Here is a 25,291-nt window from a genome sequence, read left to right as displayed (position 1 = left end):
TTTGTATTGGGCAACCGTCCTAAACTTTAGTCACAACCTGTAACCGAGTTTCCTCCGCAAGTAGGGTACTTCCTACTACTGTAGTTGACTGGAAATCTTCTCCACGCAATTAACTTACCAACAGATTTTCTCGGTGAGGAGTGTTTACAGGCAGGTGCAGAGCATGATGGATAGGACATTCATGCGATCAAGAAATCCGTGAAATTCGGTTAGATGACTGCATTCTGCAATTTCTGATTAGGACAGCGGTACAAGAGCGGTGACTTTTTGGTTTCACCACAACGAACCACATACTTGTCACCAACAGGCGGTTTTAGCACTTCACACATCCGCCAAAATATCATGCGAAGGCCGGTCACCCGGTCTCTCCAGTCAACCAGTTTCTTACATAAGCCCAACAGAGACTTCTTCAGCAGAAGATAGGTAGAAAGGGGGGGCGGGAGCACCAAGGAATGCTTTGGTAGCCATTTAAGCCCGGGATACTGACACTATTGCTTTGCTTGGTGAACAGGTAGACCTTCAAAGTGTAGCTGTCTAAGTTTCCAACTATTCAGGGCTTGAAGGACTGATGATTAATTCCAGTAGGACGAAGTACTTTGTGAAGACAGACGTAGGTCTTTTCATACGGATGAATTTGATGAACTAACATCGCTTTACTATGTGGATTTTGCAATTTCATGAAGACTGCCCAAATTACATCCTGGTTATTATGGAGGTGGTGTAAGGTATGTTTTCCTGTGTGTCAAGGTGAACATTTTGGGAACAATCAGCGTGCCTAGGAAGATTCACGTATTTACAGTCGTGATCCGAACACTTCCCACTTATGGTTACGAACCTTCGCCGGTTAGCGCAAAAGCCACCAGGAAATTTGAGGTTTTTTACCCGAGAATGTTCACGACGCGCTCTGAAAAATTCAGAGTTGGGCAAAATATCCACATCAGCGGTTATAGAACACCAGTTTCCGGAAATTACTGCAGTGACGTTGACTTTGACGGCATGAACACGTTACCCGAAGATTAACTCAGCAATTCGCCCTGGTTCCTTCATTCTTTCCAGGGTAGCACCAAAACTTCCCAGGTTAACTGAAGACCCACACTGGCATTCAAGAGGCGGTTTGGATAAAAGCAACGTGAAACTGGTGCAAATCGGGTCTGCGCGAACCCGACTCTGACCGGTTTGTGAGTAGCAACAACAAGGAACACTTGTAAATCCGACCCACGTTATTCTTACACCCAACAAGAACAAAATCATTGACATGAATTAATCCAGTTAATAAATTTTGGAGCATTCGAACTATGTTCAGTACCAGTACCGTAGCTTTGGCGAAATTCAAGTACTAAATCACATTAATGCTGTGTTAGCGTAATAATGAGTCAAACGCAGAATCGCAATCGGTTTATTTTTCGTCGTCACGAAAAGAGTGAACCTTAAACTGGTGTGACGGGTTGTGTGCCTCCGTGACCCATTTCGCTATACCGGGTGGTATCCGTACGATACTCACAGAGCTTCTCACACTAGGTTGGTTAGATGTCTGACCAACACGGTCTCCCGGTTGAAGGTTGAAAAGTGCTTGGTGACTTGTTTTTAAAAGAATTGTATTGCACTGGCACTTACCTTTGGACACCACTGTATTGCAGCTAGGCTTTCGAGCAACTAAGGCCTTTAGGCTTTAGTTGAGGACCTGGTCGTCAAGATAATCCTGATCGGAATCGAAAGCTCAAAGATGTTCACACAATATTCTAGGACAACCGATCGGACAGAACACAGAAACGCTATCTTCTTCCCCACAAAAACTGGTCTGCGCACCACCACTGCTTACCGAACCAAGAAGCATTCCATGCAGTACAAGCAAATGCCTCTTTCGCTAATACCCCTCCGTCCAACATGAACATGAAAGGTAGTCACCAGTCTGCGATAAGCCAGCGTAATTCCCTTACTGTAACAAACGATATGAGTCGTACGGATCAACGCATATCTCAAGCAACTGAAAATTTAGCATTCAGTGGAAGACGTGATCGATACGATTGCAAACCATTAGAGCTAGACGAAATACCGAATCAACCACCCGAATGCTTCAACGTGACTTGTCGGATGTAGTCTAATAATTTAAGTCATTCGCAGGAAAACGATCGAAACGGTGACAGCAAGCAGGCTACCTCAGCCATTGCTGTCATCGGGAAATAGGCATCTCAGCATTGCCTGTACATTGACAGACCCCCACATCTTGGGGGGGGGGGTAAGCTATTTATGAACGTAACTATTTGATGGGACTTTGTTGAACTTGTTCCCTGCAATCGGTATGCTCAGAAATCACCTGTGGCCAAAATAGACCGCGAAACCACGAAAATATCAAACTGGTTTCAATAGGATGATGTGGTATGTCCATCTGACCAGGTTACCTGAACCTGGTAATACGCCAAACTGCTTCCAACCGACACTTAAAGTGATCCTCCAGGGTGCATCCCCGCGTAGGGCTTTCTCCCAAAATTATGTGACGTAGTTCGACTGCGCTTTTCACACCAAAAAGACTACTCCAGTATCCCGATGCGAATGGTCTACCTTACAAGGAGGTAAATGCTTGGGTGAGAAGGCAATGGCGATGGACCAGCTACCCAAATACACAGATAACGGACAAACAGGGAACTCCCAGAAAAAGCAACTAAGCTTCCTGCTCATTGGACAAGCGGTTTAATGACAGGGCTGTCTCAGACGTCGGCGATTATCACACATACGCACCTGAACGAACAATGGATTGAGCCTGAAGCCGTCTTATTATCAATGGCGCCGTTTGTCTTCGGATTCGCGCCGTTCTTACATGAGCGTTCAGATGGAACTGCATAAATTGCACAGCGAAAGACATCATCCGGGTCGCTGCCAAATTCATAGCCCTTTGTGTACCGATAGTCATTCTGCTAATGTAACCAAACGAAGCCACCGGAACGAACAAATTGTAAAGGACCTCTAGTTACCATGATCTCCCTCACGTTCCTATCGGAAATCTGTCATCAGAAAGCAGAATCTCGCTTACTATGATACCTTACTTCTGGCGGCTAGAAACCGGCACTTTTTCACGCCAAGCGCATCATCTAGACAACATGGACGTCCACGAGCAACAGAGGTATAGTCAATGTTTTGCAGTTCAATAAAAGGGATATGCAACAGCCCCACCGATTTTGCAGGGAACATGTCCATTAGAAACGGAAAGATGAGAAAACCATGATATGTCGAGAGAAGTCAATTTGCAATCATCATATTAAAATCAGTGGGCGTTTTATTCCAAACTGAATCCATGAACAGTCATTCGGGTTTCGGAGACCTAATTAACGTCAAGCTCCAAATACGAGAATCCGTGTATCAGAACAGCTTGTTGACCGATCTGCTTGAGCGTTCAAACACTGCAAATGTGCGTGGGTTACCTGTGTTTCTCAGCAAGGCGGGAACAAAACAGGTGGAGAAAGCAACAGGGGGGATAATCCCGGCCGTAGTTGTCCAAACAACGATAACTTCAGAAACTTTACGGCTTATGCACTAAGGAGGGAAACCCTCAATAAATAGATAATAAGTTCAGGCATGAGCCACTTGGAAGTTGATGACTATCTAACTCGAAGGCAAAAGATGTAAGACATGGAATTCCAAATCATGATAGGCACCTTTTCTGCAGAACTGGAATCGCTGTTCTCGACCAAGTCGAGTAACACGTCGACGGTCACAGTCAACCATTGGGCGATTGAAGTTGGTTGGGTCTTAAGGCAAGACCTTTTTCAACCCGTTCTTCCCCAGGGGGAAGCAAACCACTACGTTTATAAATATGGAGTTGTTAGTAGACTAGAGAAAACACTTCCCTGCCTTCACATCCCTATCCTACACGGCTCGAAGACCCCCTCGTAATACAGGAGCTCGTTGCTTCTCCTCCGTCTTCCAAGCACATCTGTACTTGACGAACGAAATTCGACTCAGGATGGTCTGACCACAAGTCTAACTTGGAGCATTCATAGTTCATCCAACGCTGACGTTTGCCTCAGGCTGAGTGATCAGTGACGAATGCGCCGTGGTTGCCCACGCCATGCAGTTTGTCCGCAAGTATCAGTGTACTCTTGACTGCCCCGACTACGTTGATCTTCTTGAACCTCGAAGTACCTCAGTGATTAAGGCACAAACTTAATAACCAGAAGCACCGTGCTTCGGACCCAATCCTGTGAATCCCTACTGCTCCTGTCTAGGCTTGGGCAACCTGGCAGTATCTCAGCTCTCGTACTTCCTTCGGGTGGCATGGTATCTAGACCAAGAAAAGGTGTTACAGCTGAGTGATTATTACCATTACTATGAAGCCCTAAGTCAAACTAGTAGGAGACCAAATTTTCAGCGTACCTTCCAAGTTAAACGTAAACAAAAACAGCATTGCAAAACAGATTCACCGCTCGGAGAGAACATTAAGCTCCAGAGCCAAGTTTCACCAGTGACCCCACGAGTCAGTCGAGAACTTACAGTTTATGTGGAGGCACTGATGTATAAAAGTAGTAAAATCTTAGAGAAACACATAGGAAATGAGGTGAGGTTAGAGAGATATCAAAATGCTCGTGAATGAATCCAGAAACGTAATTCCATTGGACAATTAGGATACGCATCTAAGCAAGCGGAAAGCAGTTGGGACTCGACGAAACAAAACAGCGGTTTGTAGTTGGGATGCATTGCCCACTGACCCGAGGTCCCACGACTAGCCGCGGCGGTTGCAGCAGCAGCCATTGCAGATTTGCCCGCCACGACCAACTCAAGATCAATCAAGTTATCCAAGGACTTGTGTACCACAGGTTTATCGTACAAATAACCGGGACAGTTGGAGCGGCAAAATTTCGCGTATTCTAAGAAGACAAATGGTGATGACCATGTACACGAAGTAAAAAAGGCTTTTTAAATCAGAAAACGATGAGGTTATTGGATAGATGCACTCATTTGGAAACTAAATTGGTTTTCACGGAGGATTCAACTGAATCCTTGCTGAATCCCTCGATTATGATATTCTTCGACTGAACGTTCTGTACAAAGGTTTCATGTTTCAGTTGGTGTATCAGCTTGGTTTACAAATGAGTGTACTTCGCCATTTGCGTAGAACATAATGTTGACAGGAACTCAGAAACTGCGACCAGCTGGTGAGCCCCAAAATGACCGAAACCGGTTTGTGCTGTTTTCAGTAACCTTAAGAATAGTATGTTCTGTCAAGAAAATACGAGGATATTTTGGTCCGACAAAATGAAATGAGACACAAAGGAGAAATAGCAATATTGGACAAATACTGATTCGCTCACAAATCCAATAAGTTTTGAAGTCATCAGGAATACTTACGCGGGAGACGGAAAATCCTCCCGAGAGCACGGATCAAATACAGGGGCAAAACAAAAACATGATGTTCGAGCGCATTAATGTTGTTGGCGTTTTTATTATCGAGTTTGCATGCGAACGGACATCGCGTGAGGCGCTACGGTCACACCACGACCATACACAGCATTGAGATATAAAAACAGACGGGAGCCCTCGCCTGAATAAGAATAGAATACGCAGCCAAGTATTCAGCTGACTGTTTCAGGTGACATTTTCAGTTTTCCCGATGCTCAACGTGTTATCTGGCCGTCCTCAAGTTTGAAAATGACAACACGCAAACTGTAAGTGCGGAGTTTTCCCGGGTAAGCGCGGCTATTGCTATCAATCATTTAGATGTGAATGTGAATTCTACTGATCCCGTGACCATCTTCGACTAGGCAAAAGTTGTCCAACGGGCCTCAAGCGTCCGTGACACCACCTGACTGGAGAGTATTGACAGGTGGGACAGTCGGTCGACATAACCAGGACAGTTATTGGGTCGTTGGGAAAACCAATCACACCATGCAAGCGTGATCATGTTCACTTGTCCTGACGTGATAAATCAGGTGAGTCCAGCGTGCGCTGCTAGAATAGGGCTCCGAATGTCAGACATTCAGAGCTCAAACCCTGACATGGCCAAATGTATAAACTGATAATGAGCTCTACTAAGAGTGGAGGTGCATGGTTGTGGAGCGTGCATGGGTCCATATGGGGTGTACTCACACAGATTGATTTTGACCGACCACTAATTGTGCGGGTTGGTTGGCCTGTATTAAGAATGGTGGATAGCCTTGAGAGTTGACTTTTCTAGTCTCCCCCCTACCGTGAAGTTTGTTAGTTTGCATCCACAGTGCGTCCCGTTTCTCCATCCCCTGGTATGATGGCAGAGGCTGAATCAGTGTTAGTATCGAGTTGGCGGTGCTTCGCCACAATTAAGTGCTTTCGCCTACATCTCACTGAATAATTAGTCTTGACTGGTGATGAAACGTTTGCAACTAAATTGCCCAGCTCAGCGAACAAACCGGCTGTCGTCACTACAACCCAAGCTACCAAAATTCTCTTCGACCTCATGTTTATCCGTTGCATTTCGCAGGTATGCGACCACAGCGAAAAAATGTAGCAATAATACGAACTTCGGTCACTTCTGACCACAAAGCAGTTCAGCACATGATTTGAAAACATCATACACGATGTGTCAAGTTTATGTTGTTCAAAAGTATTACAACCACAGTTGCAGAACTCCTAGAACCAACTGATAGTCTTGGCCAATAATTTCCAGAATTCGAATTGTTCGACCAAAAATTGAAAAATCAACAGTTCATCTTCACCGAGTTATGGGATGACTTTGTAGCGACAAATACCAAAGAAGACAACGGGAGAATCCAAAGATACCACGATTTTGGCCATGTGTATATGCAATAGGCCGGTCCTCAGGCCCGAAACATGGTCTAAAGATGCAGTCGGAGGAAAATGTGATCGGTCCTTCTCCTTCAGCACAGCCACAAAGACTAGCATTTTGAGGAGCTATTACTTTTGGGTATTGTTCTGACATGAATGGACATTAGTGTCCATGCCCTGCCCTCGGGCGAACCACTACAAGTAGATAGTATCTAAGGCTGTAAAGTAGGCCCCAGCGATGGCAGTTATCGCGGATCAACTGAACCAATAAATGTGATATGCTGCGCACAGTTTGGCACGGTGTCGTTTTTCGGTCCCGATTCACACAAACGCGGCGTGGAGAGATTCAGGTTGTCAAAACAAACGGTGACGGGACATAACACCGAGAATATGAACTACTGTCAATACTGTTTTGCACAGTGTGAGATCGGCCGAATAAGCTTCTACCTGAGGAAAGCAAGTTTGCATGAATGAGCACGATTGTTCTTGGGTACCTTTTGTACAGTAGACAAGAATATATTGGTTTTAAGCACATATGTAGCACTGTAGTTGCATACTCAACCACTTTCGGGAGAGACGGTACATCCACTTTTGGTGCATGGATCAGCATGAGATGCAGAAAACGTAAAGAGTTTGAGATGACTGAAGACACACAAAGATAAAGTAGTTTTGCACCATGTGTTCATTCCAACGCCTAGTGGTTCTGTCGAGATTCAGTTACCATCTGAGTTTCCCAAACTGTTCTCTATTGGGTACACGTTGACCTGGTGCATTCCTGATGTTTCCATGAAATAAAAAACAACTCGCAAAATTTCGGTATAGTATTTGTAATATTGGTTACCTCCAACAGACTGCCACAAACAATAACGTATTAACAGGTGTTCTCTGATGGGGACTGGAACCGTTTGAGTGTGGCACTTGGTGCCTATAACTTGTAATCTTCAGCGTATTACCAAAAGGTATTTCGGTCAGAATCTATAACGGTCTGTCGTACTGAAATGGCAAACTTTGGCGTTGTCCTAGTGCTTTATCTGCAGCAATCTCAAGTTGAGTGGAATTCATGTTTAAGGATAGTTTAACCATCAAAGAATAAATACACGACGACCTTTTCGTCTTATTTCACCACAAACAGTATACGAATCATCTGGTTTGACGTTTCGCCACCTACGCCTGTACGAAGTAGGCATTATTTGTATCTGTTCTGCACCTATGAGTGTAGTACATCCCAACAGAGTCCACGTATTGGGTCACAATAGGTACCTTACAATTACATTCAGGAAACTACATCTCCAAAACACGAAATCCTGGTGTTTTTCGCCGCAATAACATAGTAGACAAAACAACAATGAGTCTGTAGCTTGGTGAGTATTGCGTCTGCAATAACTGCATGCAAGCGTGCGTAAAACCAAGAGTCTTACGTTGTCGTCTTGCAGTAATTCCTCAAACTGAATACATCATCCTTTGGGAGCGCAAAAGGTGAACTTTTTCTGAAGCGTGGTCATTACACGGGTGTGGGGGGATGAGCAAGTTTCCCGACAAGGTGCATATGTACCTTGTGTGTAGTCTTGTGTCCAGGATGGTCCAGGTACTCTATCAGCCAGCGCACTTATCAGCACTATATCGGTGAAGAGCAAAATTGTAAGACCCGTGCTTCGGGAACCATAGAAGAACCCGCCTGGAAGGTGGAGAAAACTACCATTTTTTTATCGACAGAGCAGGGTTCGTTGTTATACCCTCGCATAAGCCGAAATTCCGTCGGGGTTTGCGGAGAACTTTTCATCTTGATGTTGTTGATTGTTTACAAGTTTAGACAGTTTAGACAGCTACCTGACCCACTTAAATGACGTTCCCCGCGAAGCGAAACAGAAACCCCGTTGTTGCTGGACAACTACAATACTCAATTATGAGCAAATTTCGTGCTATCAAGTGCGATCCCGCTATCAAATTAAATGGATATAGGTTAGACCAACAGGACAGCAGGATACGTGAAGTCACATCTTACCTGTCATTTATTCCCCAAGTCATAACTCATTTTGAAAAAATCCTCCGCCAGAAAGACTAGTTTCATTGCTGCGCGAAGACAAAACAACTAAGCTTCTGCACTACGGTAGCATATGAGTGATAGCTGGTCTTGATTTGAGAGAAATGGTGTCAAATAATACAACAGTTGACTACAGCTAAAATGCACCCATGGATGGACATGGCTAGCCTGTATGCACGAACTGCCTGTTGGTCTGTTCGCTGAGCTCGAAAATCTGGTTGCAAATGTTCCATCACCAGTTAGCCTCCGGAAGTTTTTACGGACTATTCACTGGACAAGCCATTGGATTACATATGTGCGCACGTCCATGTCGCTCCCTGAATCATTGATGTACAACTTCGATCAATGGTTGGAGGGTTCGCAGTCCGAAAGCTAGGCATCCCGCTATAAGCACTTGCCCCAGACCTCCTGAATAGCAGCTGGATTTGCAGTGATGGCGGCCCCTAGAGTGGCGATCAGATCTTTGAAAGCCAAATTGTCAAGCTTGAGAAGCAGATTGATGATCCTATACCAAATCTGTTGCTTTTTGGGACACATTGAGGCTCACTGCTGCATGCTGACCAAAACACGGAGAACCTTCAGACCAACACACTGTAGTATATGGAAATAACGGCTAGAGGATCCCGGTTTTAACTGAGCTGACTTTCTGTGTTCAAAGCTAATTGATTTCTTCATCCCTTCATAACTTAGTTGCATCCTTCGCCCTAGTGTTGGCGACAATAACCTAGAGTCACAACTGTCCATGAAGAAGAAATAATCTTACCTGCGTAAAGCAGCTCAAAGTTGACAGGACGTCCCTCGTGGATTTCCTGTAGCTTGACTAGAGTCGCGATTAAAAACAGTTCAAGGACACACAGACCTTTGAGGAATAGAAAGAAACGAATTGTAGAGATGTGAACATATCAAGAGCACTGGTACACGGATGACGAACAACGTAGAGTAAAACTACGGTGATGGGAGAGTGTAACTACTTCGTTTGCAATTTCAAAACTCATCCCATTATCTCATTAACCACGAAACTATACTAAAATGGAGAGAGTGGACACACCTGTCGGAAATCACTGCTTGTAAGGAAGTTTTTAGACAGCTCCTATACAGTCGCGCGTTCACAAGTATTCGAATACAAACAGTATGTCATATACAAGCTTGTGGGGTATAACTTGTCACACAACTGTGATGAGGATGAATCCGGCAATAGCATCGAACGCACCGTCAAGGGACACGAAGACTGTAGGGTACTTGTATGCATGCCGTTGTGCTAATACTTGACGGAGTGTGAAGAAGCTATCCATACAACCCATTCCCGGCCGGAATTCCACTTGCCGTTCTCGGGCGGGGCCTTCATTCGCTCCCACAAGACATAAAATAAGCGATGCTAACAGCCTCGTCGCGACGGGGTCAAGCTAATTTCTCTGTGAGCGGCTCTTTTGAAAATGGGCAAAAAATATCGATTCAACCGTTGCCCGGGAGGGTCTTCTTTGTCCAGAGAGAGGCGGATAAGTTGGATATGCACCGACTGAGTTCACCTAAACGGAGCGGATGGGAGTTATTCGGGACCGACAGCTCGGTAACGTTTGCGGCAATTACTTACTCCTGAAGCCGCCGGAGATTCCAAGTTCATTGCCCAGGGCTCGGTTACGGGTAGGGTAGCCGGTTGAACAACTGCAAGTGACAAGCCGAATTGTTGTTAAAGTGCTCATTTAAACGTCCTTTTCTACAGATGAGTGTCGTTTTTATGAGAGTTTCGTTTACCGAAGGCACTTTTTAGGCTTGTGCGCGTAGCAGTTGAAATGGTTTTCGCACATGATCAGGATTTCTCGCTTTCTCCATCACCTCAGCTCTCTGGGCCCATTAACCTTCTCGACCTGTAATAGTGGTTTTTTCTCAATTGACGTCTGACAGTTCATCAAGTTGTATTGCACTCCCAACCCGGAGTAATGTGTCCGAAATTGGATCACGTCAGGAGTTTCGCTCAATATACATAGATATAGTTGAATGCGTTTTAGAGACAGCACCCAGCAGCTTGCAGAAGACGAAATGTCCAAAAGAGAATTTAATGGTTTTGCTAGTTTCATTTCATATTAGGGTTGGAGAGCTTATCAATCGTCAAGCAAGGTATCAGCATTTTAGATGTTCCTGAAAAGCGTATAAAGCGGCGACAGACAAGTGGGTGATCAGAACTCACAGATGTTTCACAACGAGCTACAATTAGTAACTAATCCACGCTACCTAAAGCTAATGGCGATGAGGCCTATCAGTGTTGGAAGTTGGCTCGCATACGATGAGCACCATGTGGCCAAGCAGTTTTAGTTGTTTCGGAAGTTGGTACTGAAGGGGAATAGCTTGTGGTCAGCATAAAACTGTAGCGGCCGTTTAGCAGTGTCTGTGCGACTCGAAGCCACTTCAAAGTAACCACTCGACAGAGCCTCAGCAGCGCAATTCCACCTACCCGCGCATTCATAACCCTGGCTAGCCCGAACAAAGCGTTCAAAACACCGTAAAATCTATCTTCCGGGGGAATCAGAGCAAGGGTCTGCTCGGGCGTAACTAGATACAATGAACGGACAGCAGTTATCGGCGCGTTTAGATGTTCACACAAACCTTGCAGTTCGCCGTCATCATCGACAGCATAACAATAGTGCACAGTACCGGAGCCCTACAATCATGATTTATTTGAAAGCCTTATTGTGAAGGAAAGAATAAAAGTGGAATGGAAATGGACTCAGTGCTAGCTTACAATCATTTCAAGGGCTCACATTTTCAGACATTAATTCAGGCAACAGGAACGCCACTGATATCGATTAGAAGCCACATCTTGCAGAGTTCCCAACTAGGGGATCACACAGTGGCCATCCTGGAAGATGAGTCGCAACGAGAATATACAGTTTTCGTAATCTGTTTCATACCCCTCTGTCAGGTCAAAGGTTGGCCACCTCTCTGAATTGAGCAGGGAAAACAGCCCTCTCTTCGGCAAACGATGGTTCGGCATGCGCCATGCCTGGCCCAACCAACGCAGCTGGACACATTCTTCAATGGAAATCCACATTGCACAACCGAACACTTATTTCTAACCCTCTCGTTAAGGATTTGGCGAGACCGACCTACACGAGCTGTGGTTCTGAGACAACGGTGGTCGAACAAATGGAGACGTCCCAGTTCCGCTGCTCCAATAAACCAAGTCACACAACAATACAACAAAACAGCCCGTACTGTAACCTGATGCACACGTCCCTTGAGATCCAGGGATAAGCCGACTTGACGCCATAGGTCTCAAATTACCAAGCGTGACCTTGCAGATTCACACATTGGTCTCATCTGTCACAATGCATTCGAAATTAATACAACTTTCAAGATATGTAAAATGCTTCACAACATAGAGTGCCGCTGCTTGGACTGTAAGTAGCGTGTTCATGCATGTTCAGGAGCATGACCTTACATTTGGTGGGTGTAAAACGCATGCCAACAGACGGGGGATGACTTTGATCAGTTTATTCAACAACACCGCCTCCTCTTCGAAGACGAGGACAACGTCAACTGCATTGCCCAGATCGACAAGGCTTTTGTACGATTCAATGGGTCGTGGAGATGCAGAGGCCGTCATATAAGGTCCAGTCTCTTATTAAGCAGCCGAGATATCCCGAAAACAGACTTATACTTCCACCATGGATATTGACCTACCAACCAAACGGCTCCTATTTTTCCACTATGGTTGGAATTAATTTAGACTGCATGTTGCGTAACGTTTGATGTGGGGGAGTAAATGATAATTACTCCGGTAGTGAAGCATCGTGGCAACACTAAGCAGCCGAGATATCCCGAAAACAGACTTATACTTCCACCATGGATATTGACCTACCAACCAAACGGCTCCTATTTTTCCACTATGGTTGGAATTAATTTAGACCGCATGTTGCGTAACGTTTGATGTGGGGGAGTAAATGATAATTACTCCGGTAGTGAAGCATCAGTGGCAACACTGATGCTTCTGTCTTTGATGATGATGATGATGATGAATTATTCTAGTGGGGAAAAACGATACCAAATCGCAGTCGGGTGTTGCATTACAAATAACATAAGTGGGTTGCTCTGGCAGAATGAGGTGTTATTCTGATATAAGCTGAATGATGTACTTGGGACTTTTCCACAATTCCCATGCATACGACGTTACTGAAAATAAGTAAGGGCTCTATTACCACTCTTGGAAGCCCAGAAAGCAGTGGGTTTTGTAAAGGTGTGTTCGTGTAGGGAAGTGGAGTTTATTTGTACGTCCTTTTAAAAACGTGGTATCAGGACTAATCCCTTCAGTGGTGTTTAAGATAGTTGGAATGAGGTCAGGTTGGAGAAACTGTGGTTACTCAGATCTGCATCAACCGACCCATGCCATTTCTTGATATTCTCGGATTTCTATCACTGAATTGTCCAGCGGTGCATTAAACTGGAGGATTATCAATTTAGTTTTGGGTAAGAATATCAACAGTGGAAACCAATGTGTTGCCCTGGTCAGTATAAATTGTGAGATGGCAACAACGTGCTGAGGGATTACATCGTCTTGAACATCTTGAACCGCCACAACATATTTAACGCAGACTGAAGCTGTGGCGTTGTTGAAAACTGACTTTTCGAACGAAGAAGCTTGATTAGATCAGTATTGCGCTGGTCATCTGGATTTCGCATAAATATCAGACGACTCACAAGCTTATGTCCACCAGTAGGGTGAACCGGAGCCTAGACTAAACGCCACTATTGAAATGCGCTTCAAGAGATCATCAGACGTAGAAGCAGCACGGGGACACTAATAGGCTGAAGTGAAAGCGAAGTGAACATTATTCAGTAATGAAACCGACCTTTCAAAGAATTTAATTTCGAGTCTTCACGAAGTATACACAAAGAGTCAATGAATTCTACAGGATCGATCCGCGTCTTGGCGCCTCCCAGTTTCGCTACAATGGGCACCTATTAACACAGGGGATGGGACAAAACGAGCATTTAGACGAAAAATACGCCTTAGAACAAGCGTAATGAATAAGATATACAGAAAACTAATCACCTGTTGTACAATCTTCTAACCTTTAAAGTGTACTCGCACTACCTTTTGAAATTCATCTAGAAGTGTAAAGCATATCTGTAGGTCACAAATTATGTTAGCCCTGATGACCTCTAGAAACTTAGTAGCTAAGGCGCGAAACTATTGACTGTAAGGTCCTTCGTTTGAACCCAAACCTGATATCTCAGTTGATCCCATCTAGACCCAGACAATCCAGCAGTATCTCATCCCTGGTGCTTCATTCGGGTGGCCTTGCAAGCACGAACATAAAAGGACGCTACGGCTGAAAGATTATTCCCTTATTTGCCCGTTTATTTATTATTGGCCCTGACGAGAGTGAGCAACATGCGGCATAAGGAGGCACGGCGAGACTCTCAAAGGTGGCGGGAAATTTGCTGACTGTTGGTACGTGACAGTCTTGACCACGATACAAGTTATGTTATTGCACGTTGGCGACATATAGTCGCTTCTGGTGAAGGCACTTAGAGGAGTTTACAGCTTGAACAACTAATACATCTAGGTGTAGGATGCGTTAGTGAGCGTGAGATGATAAAAAAACCGTGGTTTTCGCGTCACTGAGCGGTATAAACAGTAGAACGAACTGAAATAAGTTAATCAAACGAAATTACCATCTACGAAGAAAGGCAACTTTGGAAGTTCCCACTTCATGATGGTATGGACTTTTCGGTTATCAAAACTGCAGCAGCTGAAACCAATGTGTTCATGGTACAAGGCTTAGAGCTGACGAATTGGTTGAAACAAACAGGTGGATAACTTATGATTTAGCAAACCAGTATGAAAAGGACGATGGGAATGGTTGCCATTGGGTGTTGTCTCTCATAAGGAGTAGGGCACAGCTCTTATTGTGATTGGTTGAAAACGATGCAATACATAGTTACCAGCCAACTCCAGCAGTGTTACCGATTGACTTTCTAGATTGCCCAGATGAGTACTTACACGTGTAGACTTTCCGGTGTACATCGAAGTAATAGAGAGGACGATGAAAACAGTAACGTCGAAATGAAAAAGAACTTTCGACATGAAAAATGGTGATTATTGCCTAAACAAGTCACCTTGGTTGCATCTCACGTTAGTTAAAACACATGTAATGCGGTTACTTTGAGTGTATAACTAAATCTCACCAAGCTGATAGGGCTAGTCCGAGGGGTGATGAGACACAAAAGCTGGTAACTTACCAATAAATTCGTTAGTCGTCGAAGATTGGCGGAAACAGACCAAGCTTGCCGCAAAGTGTCGATAACTATTTCGTCGAACAATAGCTCTCGAACATGTGAATTCCAACTTTTGACACAAGCGTCCAACTCCCGACGTTCTTTGCCAGTAGCCAGGTTGTGAGCGGTCCCGCAAACGTAGTCGAGGTTGAGCTGTAGCAAATGCTCACAGGCGAGGCAATAGTTATCGAACGCAATCTGTGAACCTTCATTGTCAACTGCTCGTGAGCTGGAGTGATCTAGCGGAGCAGCAATTGAAATGAGATGAATCTGTCTATGTGAGAAGCGGGACTTGACACGCTTCTCTAAAAGTTCCATGATATCCTGAGAAAACGGAAAGAAGACCATATATATATATATATATATATATATACCTGTAAGAGTAAGAAGTTCAACTGTTGCACAGCAAAGTCTATATAGGAAGTGGATGCTGCATACCCTTTTGGGAACAGCAACCCGTGCTTATCTCCGCTTCCTTCGACTTTCTGACCGAATTCGCAACCTAAAAACTTATGACTCCAAGCTTGGAGAATACAAACAGTGGAACGAATTTCGAAGACAATCAGGCTGACAAACCATTAATCAGGTGACAGTTGATCTGTTAGCCGAGCTTGTCAGTTAGCCTGCAGGCGTATCGTCAACACAGGAGATACCAGCCGTGCGCATTTGCTCGAGGTTTGCTTGCGCTTAGGCAGTTCCTGGAGTATTTGGCAACTGCGATCCGACTAAATGTTGGAAATCCACAATCAACCGCCTCCCGATCAGCACCCAATTAACAGACTGACAATCAGCTAAAACAGCGAGCGAGGTTCGCCGACGATGTGGATTTTGAAAGCATGTCAGATCATTTATTGAGCACGTTCAGTATCTGTAAGTAAGAGTAAGAAGTTCAACTGTTGCACAGCAAAGTCTATATAGGAAGTGGATGCTGCATACCCTTTTGGGAACAGCAACCCGTGCTTATCTCCGCTTCCTTCGACTTTCTGACCGAATTCGCAACCTAAAAACTTATGACTCCAAGCTTGGAGAATACAAACAGTGGAACGAATTTCGAAGACAATCAGGCTGACAAACCATTAATCAGGTGACAGTTGATCTGTTAGCCGAGCTTGTCAGTTAGCCTGCAGGCGTATCGTCAACACAGGAGATACCAGCCGTGCGCATTTGCTCGAGGTTTGCTTGCGCTTAGGCAGTTCCTGGAGTATTTGGCAACTGCGATCCGACTAAATGTTGGAAATCCACAATCAACCGCCTCCCGATCAGCACCCAATTAACAGACTGACAATCAGCTAAAACAGCGAGCGAGGTTCGCCGACGATGTGGATTTTGAAAGCATGTCAGATCATTTATTGAGCACGTTCAGTATGGAGAAAAGCCGAAATATCGTGAAACCCATGGAGAACAGCCTTGGAATACGGATACATGAGTTGAATTCTCTCAAACGAATGAGGAAGAAGGTTGTGTAAAGTGGGATATCCATAACCACGCGAAATGCAATGATGGCATGTGAAGCGCTAATAAAACCATCTCCTATCGATCCTCTCTACCTCTACTCAACTAGGAATATGCGGTTTTCGAAAACTTACCAATCAACGAATTGCTCATCAACTTTATGGAGAACTGTGACTTTATATACATAGAACAGAGGGCATGAAACTGCTGATAAAGTCGATCACAGACTAAAATAGCCGGAAAAAATGCAGTACTTTAAATCCCGAGCAGTACCGACCTGGAAGTTGTGCTCTCGGCATGGAAACAACAAGTCAGCTAAAAGACGCAGAAGATCGCTGGTGACCAGGGTGACGACAGAATGAGCAAATGTGTTGTGAGGAAACTGACCGATCAAGCTTAATTAAGCCGTGAGCCGTCGAAGAGTTTCCAGCAACCTTGAGTGGTCCTAAGTAAGCTCTTTTCTCGTCAGTTCGAGGGGTTAAAGAACAGAGAAACAAAGCAAAAGTCGCCTGGTAAGACGGAAACCCGGGGACTGCACCTACCTGATGAGCCCCAAAAAAGGCGAAACCGGCCGTGGCCTGTCGACGGATTTTCAGCAACCTTATGAGTAGTACATTACGCAGACAAAAAGTTGTTTGGGCCACGTATAACTAGATATCAACTACGTGGAGGCTGAAGAGGTCCACAATTCAGACCTGAGCGTCAGGTCCGCCCTAAAAATGTGTCAAGATTGTGCAGAATTCAGCTCCATAAAGACAAGGAATTCCCTTTAGCTGCCTGGAAAGCACGATTGGCACACGGGTGGAAGATCACATCTTTTGGAATCATGCGCGGAATGAACTGATATATGGTACTGGAAAAACTAAGTTCAAACAGTTTGGCTTGTTATTTGTACAACTTGGGCAAGGAAACCATCGTAACTGAATTTATAACATGGGTGGATCTGTTATGGGTTAAGGCGTCATTCCCGTGGAAGCAGGGAGTCGCAGCCGATAACATCAAACTACCACACTACACTCTTCTGAGGAAAAAACCTGAGAAATGGTATTCCAAAACAATATTGCATCGACCCATACTACCCAGCCAAAAAGGACCATAACTTCTTTGTTGAAATGCTCCATAACAGGGTTAGCCACCGCAGTCTAGATATAAAACCTACCGACCGTGTGTAGGGCATGATAGCACGAAAGAGATAAGGCGGAGAGCGGATTTCTCATTTCGAGGAGGAAATTTGGGCGACTAATCTGAACTTAGAAACGCTGCAGAATTTAATCAAAGCAAAGCGAGAAAAGGTCCAAACTAAACCAAACCAAACGTCTAGGTGCGTTAATTTCGCACAGGCGCGAAGTAAACACGAAATACTTTTACATCCATTCGGATATGGAACTGTGCACTTCAGAAAAATAAGTAAGACAATGCGAAACCCCTTGGCCAAGATAGCCAACCATGACTAAATTTTAGGTCTCACTGAAAGGCACACTTTACGACGCTAAAATCGATAGGAAGAACACGGCTCTTGTATTGGGCCATGAATCCACGTGTTTAGATGCGATGATCGGAGGGAGTCAGTGTCCAGGCGGCGAATAATCCTTAAGCAGCTTGTCAAGGGCATTAAATCCGTCGCCAATAGCCTTGATCTCTATACCTGTTTTGGTGTAGTCTGGCATTTCCATACTGGGTCTGAGCAAATCGATAATATGCTTCGGCAAGACATCAATCGACTGGCATAACAGTCTTGTAACCTCGAGTTGGTCGTCACCGTGTCTCAGGTGAGCTCAGTAACCGAATACACCACAAGTCGCAAATTGAGGAAGAGGGTGGGATGAGGAAATTGTTCATACACTGCCAAACGGTGGGAAAAAGGAGCAGGTATTCGGATTACAGCACCAGGATGAGTGAGCAGGCACTGTGAAAATCGCAGTAGGCCAGAGCTGGGTTGGTGAACTACTGGGACAGACAACATGGCATAACTCGCACGGAAGTAAAAGCAGTTCAAATCGATCCACTAACTCCCCCGTCCTTGCACTGAAGAAGTGAGCGAATGATGGAACACTCTGGACTGATAGATGGAAGTGATCAATTCGGCGAACGCTGTGGCGTTCGGCCGTTCACTGCATTCACTGCGGATACCAAAAGCCCAGACCTAAGTGACAGCAAATTGTACTTGAATTTGTCAGTTTCTGAAAGTTGTTGGCCAATAAACGAACCGACAGAATTGATGTTCACGGGATTGTGGCTTTTCTACAGTAGCGTTATGCTACATAAACCTATGGAACGAGGCGTCTCATATCTCATAGTTGTTCCGCTGGTGTGAAAAAGGCTCCAAAAGTCTACGACGGTGACGATGGATAGCGACGTTGTTTGGTCCACTAGATGAAAATACGAAAACTGGTTCTGATCCATTTGGCAGGGTACAAAGTTCGCAAACATGCGCTGAATGTTGTGGAGGTAAAGGATTTGATGAGTCGGATTGAAAACGACACAATCGTAACTTCGTCGACATTATGCATGTGGATAATACAACAAAGTCATGATATCACGAAGACTCTTTAGTCGCAATGGAAACGCGCCCGTTTGCCGAGACCGGTGCCACTGTGGGGAACAGGAAATCAGAGACAGCCACTTTTCGAAATTCCTCGCCTACAAGAAGGAAAAAATAAATCGTTCAGCTGTAGCACACTTCTGGTGCCTAGTTGCCCACTCGAAGGTCACGAAGACTCTTTAGTCGCAATGGAAACGCGCCCGTTTGCCGAGACCGGTGCCACTGTGGAGAACAGGAAATCAGAGACAGCCACTTTTCGAAATTCCTCGCCTACAAGAAGGAAAAAATAAATCGTTCAGCTGTAGCACACTTCTGGTGCCTAGTTGCCATGTCACTCGAAGGAAGCACAGGTTACCCAAGCCTAGACAGGGGAAGTCGAGAGGCAGAGGTCGCAGATAGATAAGACCAATTTCAATTTGTACTTCCACCAATTGTGCGCGGATGAATGATAATTCATATCAGGTGTGTTACTGCACTACTCTCAACAAAGTTCATGTTTACGACGCCTGCTGCGTTGGTCCCTAATTACTCCTGATTGTGTTGAAGATGAGGTAGGTAGAGATAGCTCAGTGTTTACGGACCGAAAGGTCCGCGGTTTGATCCAACCTCCCATCTCAGCTGCTCCTGTCTAGGTTTGGGCAACCTGGCTGTAATTCAGCCCTCATGCTTGGTATGGCAACCAGGCAGTAAAAGCTGGCTGAGGGTGTGTGTGTTTAACGTTATTTATCTGAGTTCTAGGTGTGTATGCTCAAGGTGCACATAAAAACTATTGGAATATCACTACCAGGAAAAATTAGATGTCCGTCAGATTTGGGTTCAAGAAAAAACTCGACCTAGTATGCACCGAATTGAAGCTGTTAAACGCGTCGGTCGGTTTGACATTATCAATGGCAAGCAGAAATATGTGGTTTGCATAAAGAGCACACAACGTAGGTTCCCTAATAAGTGCACTTAGCTGAAATTCAATTTTATCTGGATCGCTGAGGAGTAGACCCAAAAAAGATGTCACAGAAAATCCGTCTTTCTGCTGATGTACTTTCAATATTAGGCTGAACACTATATGTGCGGAGCAGCAAAACTCTTTCAGTTCCAAGAAGGGAGTGCAAATATATTTGCCGCTTTACTCTCAATGCTCACAAATATAGTCTAGGTTTCAGTGCGTGACAAATAATGACTAGAAGTCAGCCGAGAAAATGTTATAGTTATGGAACTCTGAACCCTTGAGTTGATAAACGAAAGCTACGTTCCAAACCGTGAGTTCACACACCTCTTCTGACCTCTACCAGGCTGGCTAGCCAGTTAACCAATGAACCGCAGGGGGGATTTAAGATATCCTGATCTTCGACTATGATAAACAGTTCGCTGGTCCACACTGCACTATAATGGGCGTAATTGAAACATTGCGTCAACTGGTGAAAATGACAGACATGGATCCTAATACAACTCACAGCGGGCCATACCGCCATTCATAGAGTTTCATGCCAACTGTTTGCGCGAAAAAAAACTCAACGCAAACGTTCTTCGATTCATACGGCGGTATTTCATTCCCTTCGTTGCTAACCTACCTGCTGCAGCTGACTGCTGTCCCCGCTCTAGTACAGTAGTGTCGGAAAAATACTCACCAACAAGAAACACAACAGCTTCATTGTGAACAAGTGAGTGCGAAAGTTTCAAGCGGCCTTGAGGTATTTGAAGGACACTTTTGACATTGATGCAGGCTGCCTGATCGGCGTTTGGTGAACACCCATCTTCAGTGACCGTGCTTCTGTGGCGTGCCTGAACACTCACCGACCGTTGCTGAATTCAATGACTACTTAAGCGTTCGATCGAGAGCTGGCTTTTCTGACCTGGATGCTTGAAGGCTTCCCTACTGCGATTTTGGTGGAAGTTGAGTGTCTCATGACACTACTGACAGAACTTAGTCGTAAAACCAAATCCTATTCTAATGGAATGCGGCCATGATTGGTTGCATTTATATCTCTATTGAGCCCATTGTGATTTATGCAGCTGTCTCCCATAAGGTTGCACACGTAACTATTGCGGGCACTGTAGACAACACGCAGCGACAGTGATAAGGCTGTGTCCTGTCTTACCATAAATATCTGGTATGCGCTTCACACCTGAAGTGTGAAATGCAGCTACAAGGCTCGATGAGACGAAAACTCATACTAGCAGACCAGGTAACCGATGTGGCAGGCACAGATTTATTTGGACAGTTGTGTACATTCCGGTGGAGTGGTTGCAAACAAAAACACTCCTCGAATCGGAAACACCAGGCCAAACTGTGATGGTGCCGTTTATGCTGCTTTATGGATCAGAAATGTACCTCTATCCGTAAAAGGATGTGCGAAAGCCTCCGGTGTTTCACAACGGGTGTATTGCATTAGTACCGACAACCCGTTTTGAACATTGTGTCGGCGACTCTCAGGCACGCTAGAAGGTCCAGGGAAGGTCGAGATGCATCACAGATTGTGATCGTTAGGGCATGTACCCCGCATATCGGACAACCTTCTACATCAAACAGCTCCCGTTGACCAGCCCTGTGCTGAGTGGAAATGACCGAGAGGTGGGCAATCTGTGACCTGTCAACAAAGGACGCTCGAGATAGCTCAGTGGCTAGGAGGAAAATTTACCGACCGAAAGGTTCCTTATTCTAACCCCACATCAGCATCTCGACTGCTCTTGTGTACCCTTGGATTACCTGGCGGTAGCTCAGCCGTTATGCTTGAGTAGCTAAGTACCGAAAAGTGTTATAGCTGGAACGACTAACCAGTAAACTCAGTCAAGTTGACAACTGCCGCCTCCCTGAATGGGGACCATGGAGGATCGACTCATCAGTGCTTAATTACACTGATAATCATTAGTTGAATCACACAGTCAGTAGCACTCCCGCATCGAAGTTATCGCTTTCAACGCACAGCTGCCCATATTCTCGTTTCTCTAAATAACTAGACTGATTCAACAGCAACTAACTGATTGCACCATCGCCCACGATGCTTGGCTACATCCCTCCTGCGCTTACAATTTTCGATCCGGAAACTTTGGCAGCTGAAAAGACGGCATCCTGGGTACATGGCACATTGCTGACTAAAACGCATTGTTGATTCGCCCAACCTCAGTTTTGGAATGCCGGACTCTGCTAGAAAAGGTGTGGCCGCAACACTGTAGAAGGACACTATAACACATGATTAGCACACAATCAGGATCGCTGCTTAGACCGATCAGACAAGAACCGGAACCCAGTCAAGGACACTTGAGAGCCCCAAACATGAAAATAGGGTAAACAATACATACGGCACTGGATAAGCAAGTACTTATAAGTTCAAGATGTGACTATTCTGATAGCGAAAAAATTCGCGTCCCCTAATGTTTGTGATAACGTCGCAGATGTTAGGGTGATACTTCGTCCAACACTGGATTCAAGACGCCAAAGCTGAATTTTTTCGTGCACTAAAGCCATGCACTAAATGATAGTAGTCAACTTAAAACCAACGGAATCATATGTTATACTTTCCGGTGCATAAAACGTCACGGCGTTCCAAATTCCGAAAACTTCATGATTACCTGACATTCTAAGAACTGATGTGTTCGACAGCCGCTGTACTGTGACCGATCGGTTGAATTATGCGCAGGACGGTGTCACACAAAAAATGGCAATACCACCCCAAAACATTTTATCTTGTCGGCAGGTTGCGTAAACATTGCTTTTCGTCTCGGGACTTCAGGGTGGGAGGCTGTTTTTTACTACCAGTTCGTGGATTCCGTTTACTTGGTTCGTCCACGTAAACATTTAAGATTAGAACGAACAACGAAAAGGTGGTCAGTACTTGACCTTAGTATAGTCCCGCTGAACTCTGACGTATACCTTCTTCATACGTACCGTCGGTCACCAATAAATGTCTGTAATGAATTGTTGTTTGTTAGTCCAATACTAGATTAACCGGCCGTAGATCTTCTGGAAGGTTTAAGCTTTCACTCCAGACTGATCAGTATTAATGTCACAATCATCAGCTGTAAAAACCGCGTACTTGTCGTACAGTGGTTATAGCTGCCACAAGCTACTATATCAAGGCAGTAAAACCGATAGCTAGGATGATCACATTATGACAGGACCTACCAGGCGACACGTTAGCCCAATGACGCATATCGGAGTGTCATTGCACTGACAGCAGTCAAATAGGTTGTAAAGCAGAATTTGGTTACGATGCGATGCAAACAAGTCAAATTCGTGTAACACTATAAGGAGCGATTTAGATGATCCATCTCCAGAGTGAAGTCCATCCAAAAACCATTGAAGCTGTTGTGAAAACGGCAGGGATTTCGTTCCAGCTATCCGGTCTGTTTCCGGCACTTCTGAAGAAGGGCTCTGTAGCAGTGATTCACGATGAAGCTGCCTGGCCATCGCGCGAAGAGCTGAGCCATCATCCGTGTGAATAAGCCCTAGGATTGTGAAAATAAACAAATGAGAGCCCAACCATTCAGATGGACTTCCAGAAGGTTGTCTCTTATGTTGTTGTCCTTTTTTGAGTCCTTTAACGCTTGTGCAAGTAACTATTTAAAAAAAGGTCATGTACTAAGAAATATATACTTGCCCGTTTTTTACCGACACCTCTGCGTCCAATTATTAAGAGGGAGTTGCTTTCGCCGTCGAAAACGAGTGTCTTGATTGCTTGCTTTAAACGAAACAATTCGTCTTCGAATAGAAGTAACTCATGATCTGACCGGTAGAGGCGACGCCTGAGAGCATGAAAGATAAGATCCATTTGTCATTAAAATGGAACAGGAACTCGAAGATTCACTGAAAAGAAACAAAGAATTATGACGCTGTCACAGTAATTCATCGTGCTACGTTTATCTGCCTGGTCACAAATGAGGTGAACCATATCTTGGATGTCTTCATCATGGAATGTATCATGTTAGTGATCTGGAGTGAGGAGTTTAACTTGGTGGGAGAGGGGGCAGCGTCTCTAGCAAATAAGCGAAGGAATCCCACTGGTGATCACTTAATACAATCGGCGTTTTCGTTTCTGGGCTACTTTGTTATGACTTACTGCCAGCATCAGCTTTCCTAAGTTGACAATCGGGCTAATTAAAACTTATGCCGTTTGGGTACAGAACCAAGCATATTGGGCACCATAATCCCGTCTGAGGAGAATTTCACGAACATATGAAATGAACTCAATTTATCTCCAATCATATGATTGCATCACAGAGTGAGTCATTACAACTTCAAAACAGTGGCCTACGTGGATTCGCCCACGCTCCCAGGTGATAAACACACATTGGCGCACTGGATCCGGATTTTCGCACGTTCAACTACATGCTTGGTAAGTATGGTTCAACAGTTGTGTTAAGCGAAGTATGCGCCTGACCAGGTACCTGAGTAAAGAGAGTAGTGGGGATGGGTCGGAGCTACGTACTTCCGAACGCGTCCCCAAGCTCGTTTCCGCCTCAGAAGTGTCCGACGGTATATCCCTACTCAAGATTCATTGTGTTCCTGGTCTTGAAGAACTTCTACCCGCTCTGTTCAGAGATGGAGGTGGGTTTTTCAACCACAGCCTGTCTAGCCTATTTGCATCTATCGTTCCATAAAACTAGAGATGAGTCCTTTATCATGCCCGTCTTTAAAAAGGATACTCGCAGTGATTGTAGTAACCGTAGTTTGTTGACTTCAGATGTAACAAGGCTCCTGGCGTCACTGATTCTTCATCTTGCGGCGACAACGGAATCCTTGATCCGAGATCAGCAAGCGGGATTTCGACCAGATAGAGGCTGCGTTGACCATATTTCCACACTCTGCGATGTGTTAGAGCAACGTCACATTGGTGTTCACACTGGCGCTTTGTTTTCGTGCTAGCAAGGTTTAGTTACAAGTTTCATTGTGAAGAAAAGTATAAAGATATACAGGAAAGGAACTTGGTGCCGATAGGCCTATACCACCAGACACTCACTCAGGAAATCTGGACAGAAAGTGACAACAGAACGCCACTGACATTGAGTGGCAGCCATATCTCGCAGCATCACCGTCAAAGTTCAAAGCAATGCTTCAGAAGTGCAGTCTCTGAGCATGCACCTTGAGATTCAAGAAGCACTGGATGTTGTTAAGAATTTGATATATCTCGGTAGTTGTATTAGCTCTGATGGAAGTGTGTCTGATAAAGCCAGTGAGCGATTTTCAAAGGCGGCAATCGCCTTTGCTAACTCGTGTCACTCGTGATGTCTAAAAT

General features: G+C 44.9%; 1 protein-coding gene across 1 annotated transcript; it reads right to left on the bottom strand.

Moving 5' to 3' along the window:
- Positions 1-4,487: 4,487 nt before the first annotated feature.
- T265_08219 (hypothetical protein) lies at positions 4,488-23,827 on the bottom strand (the record flags this gene model as incomplete). The annotated part of the gene is made up of 6 exons (XM_009173962.1): positions 4,488-4,859; positions 9,558-9,653; positions 13,639-13,747; positions 15,035-15,394; positions 23,182-23,615; positions 23,653-23,827. The coding sequence occupies 6 exons, from the start codon at positions 23,825-23,827 to the stop codon at positions 4,567-4,569; spliced, it is 1,467 nt and encodes a 488-aa protein (XP_009172226.1).
- Positions 23,828-25,291: the final 1,464 nt, after the last annotated feature.

Source organism: Opisthorchis viverrini (genome assembly GCF_000715545.1).
Source record: "Opisthorchis viverrini unplaced genomic scaffold opera_v5_207, whole genome shotgun sequence".
Classification (NCBI taxonomy): domain Eukaryota; kingdom Metazoa; phylum Platyhelminthes; class Trematoda; order Opisthorchiida; family Opisthorchiidae; genus Opisthorchis; species Opisthorchis viverrini.
This window is presented reverse-complemented; position numbering and strand designations above follow the sequence as displayed.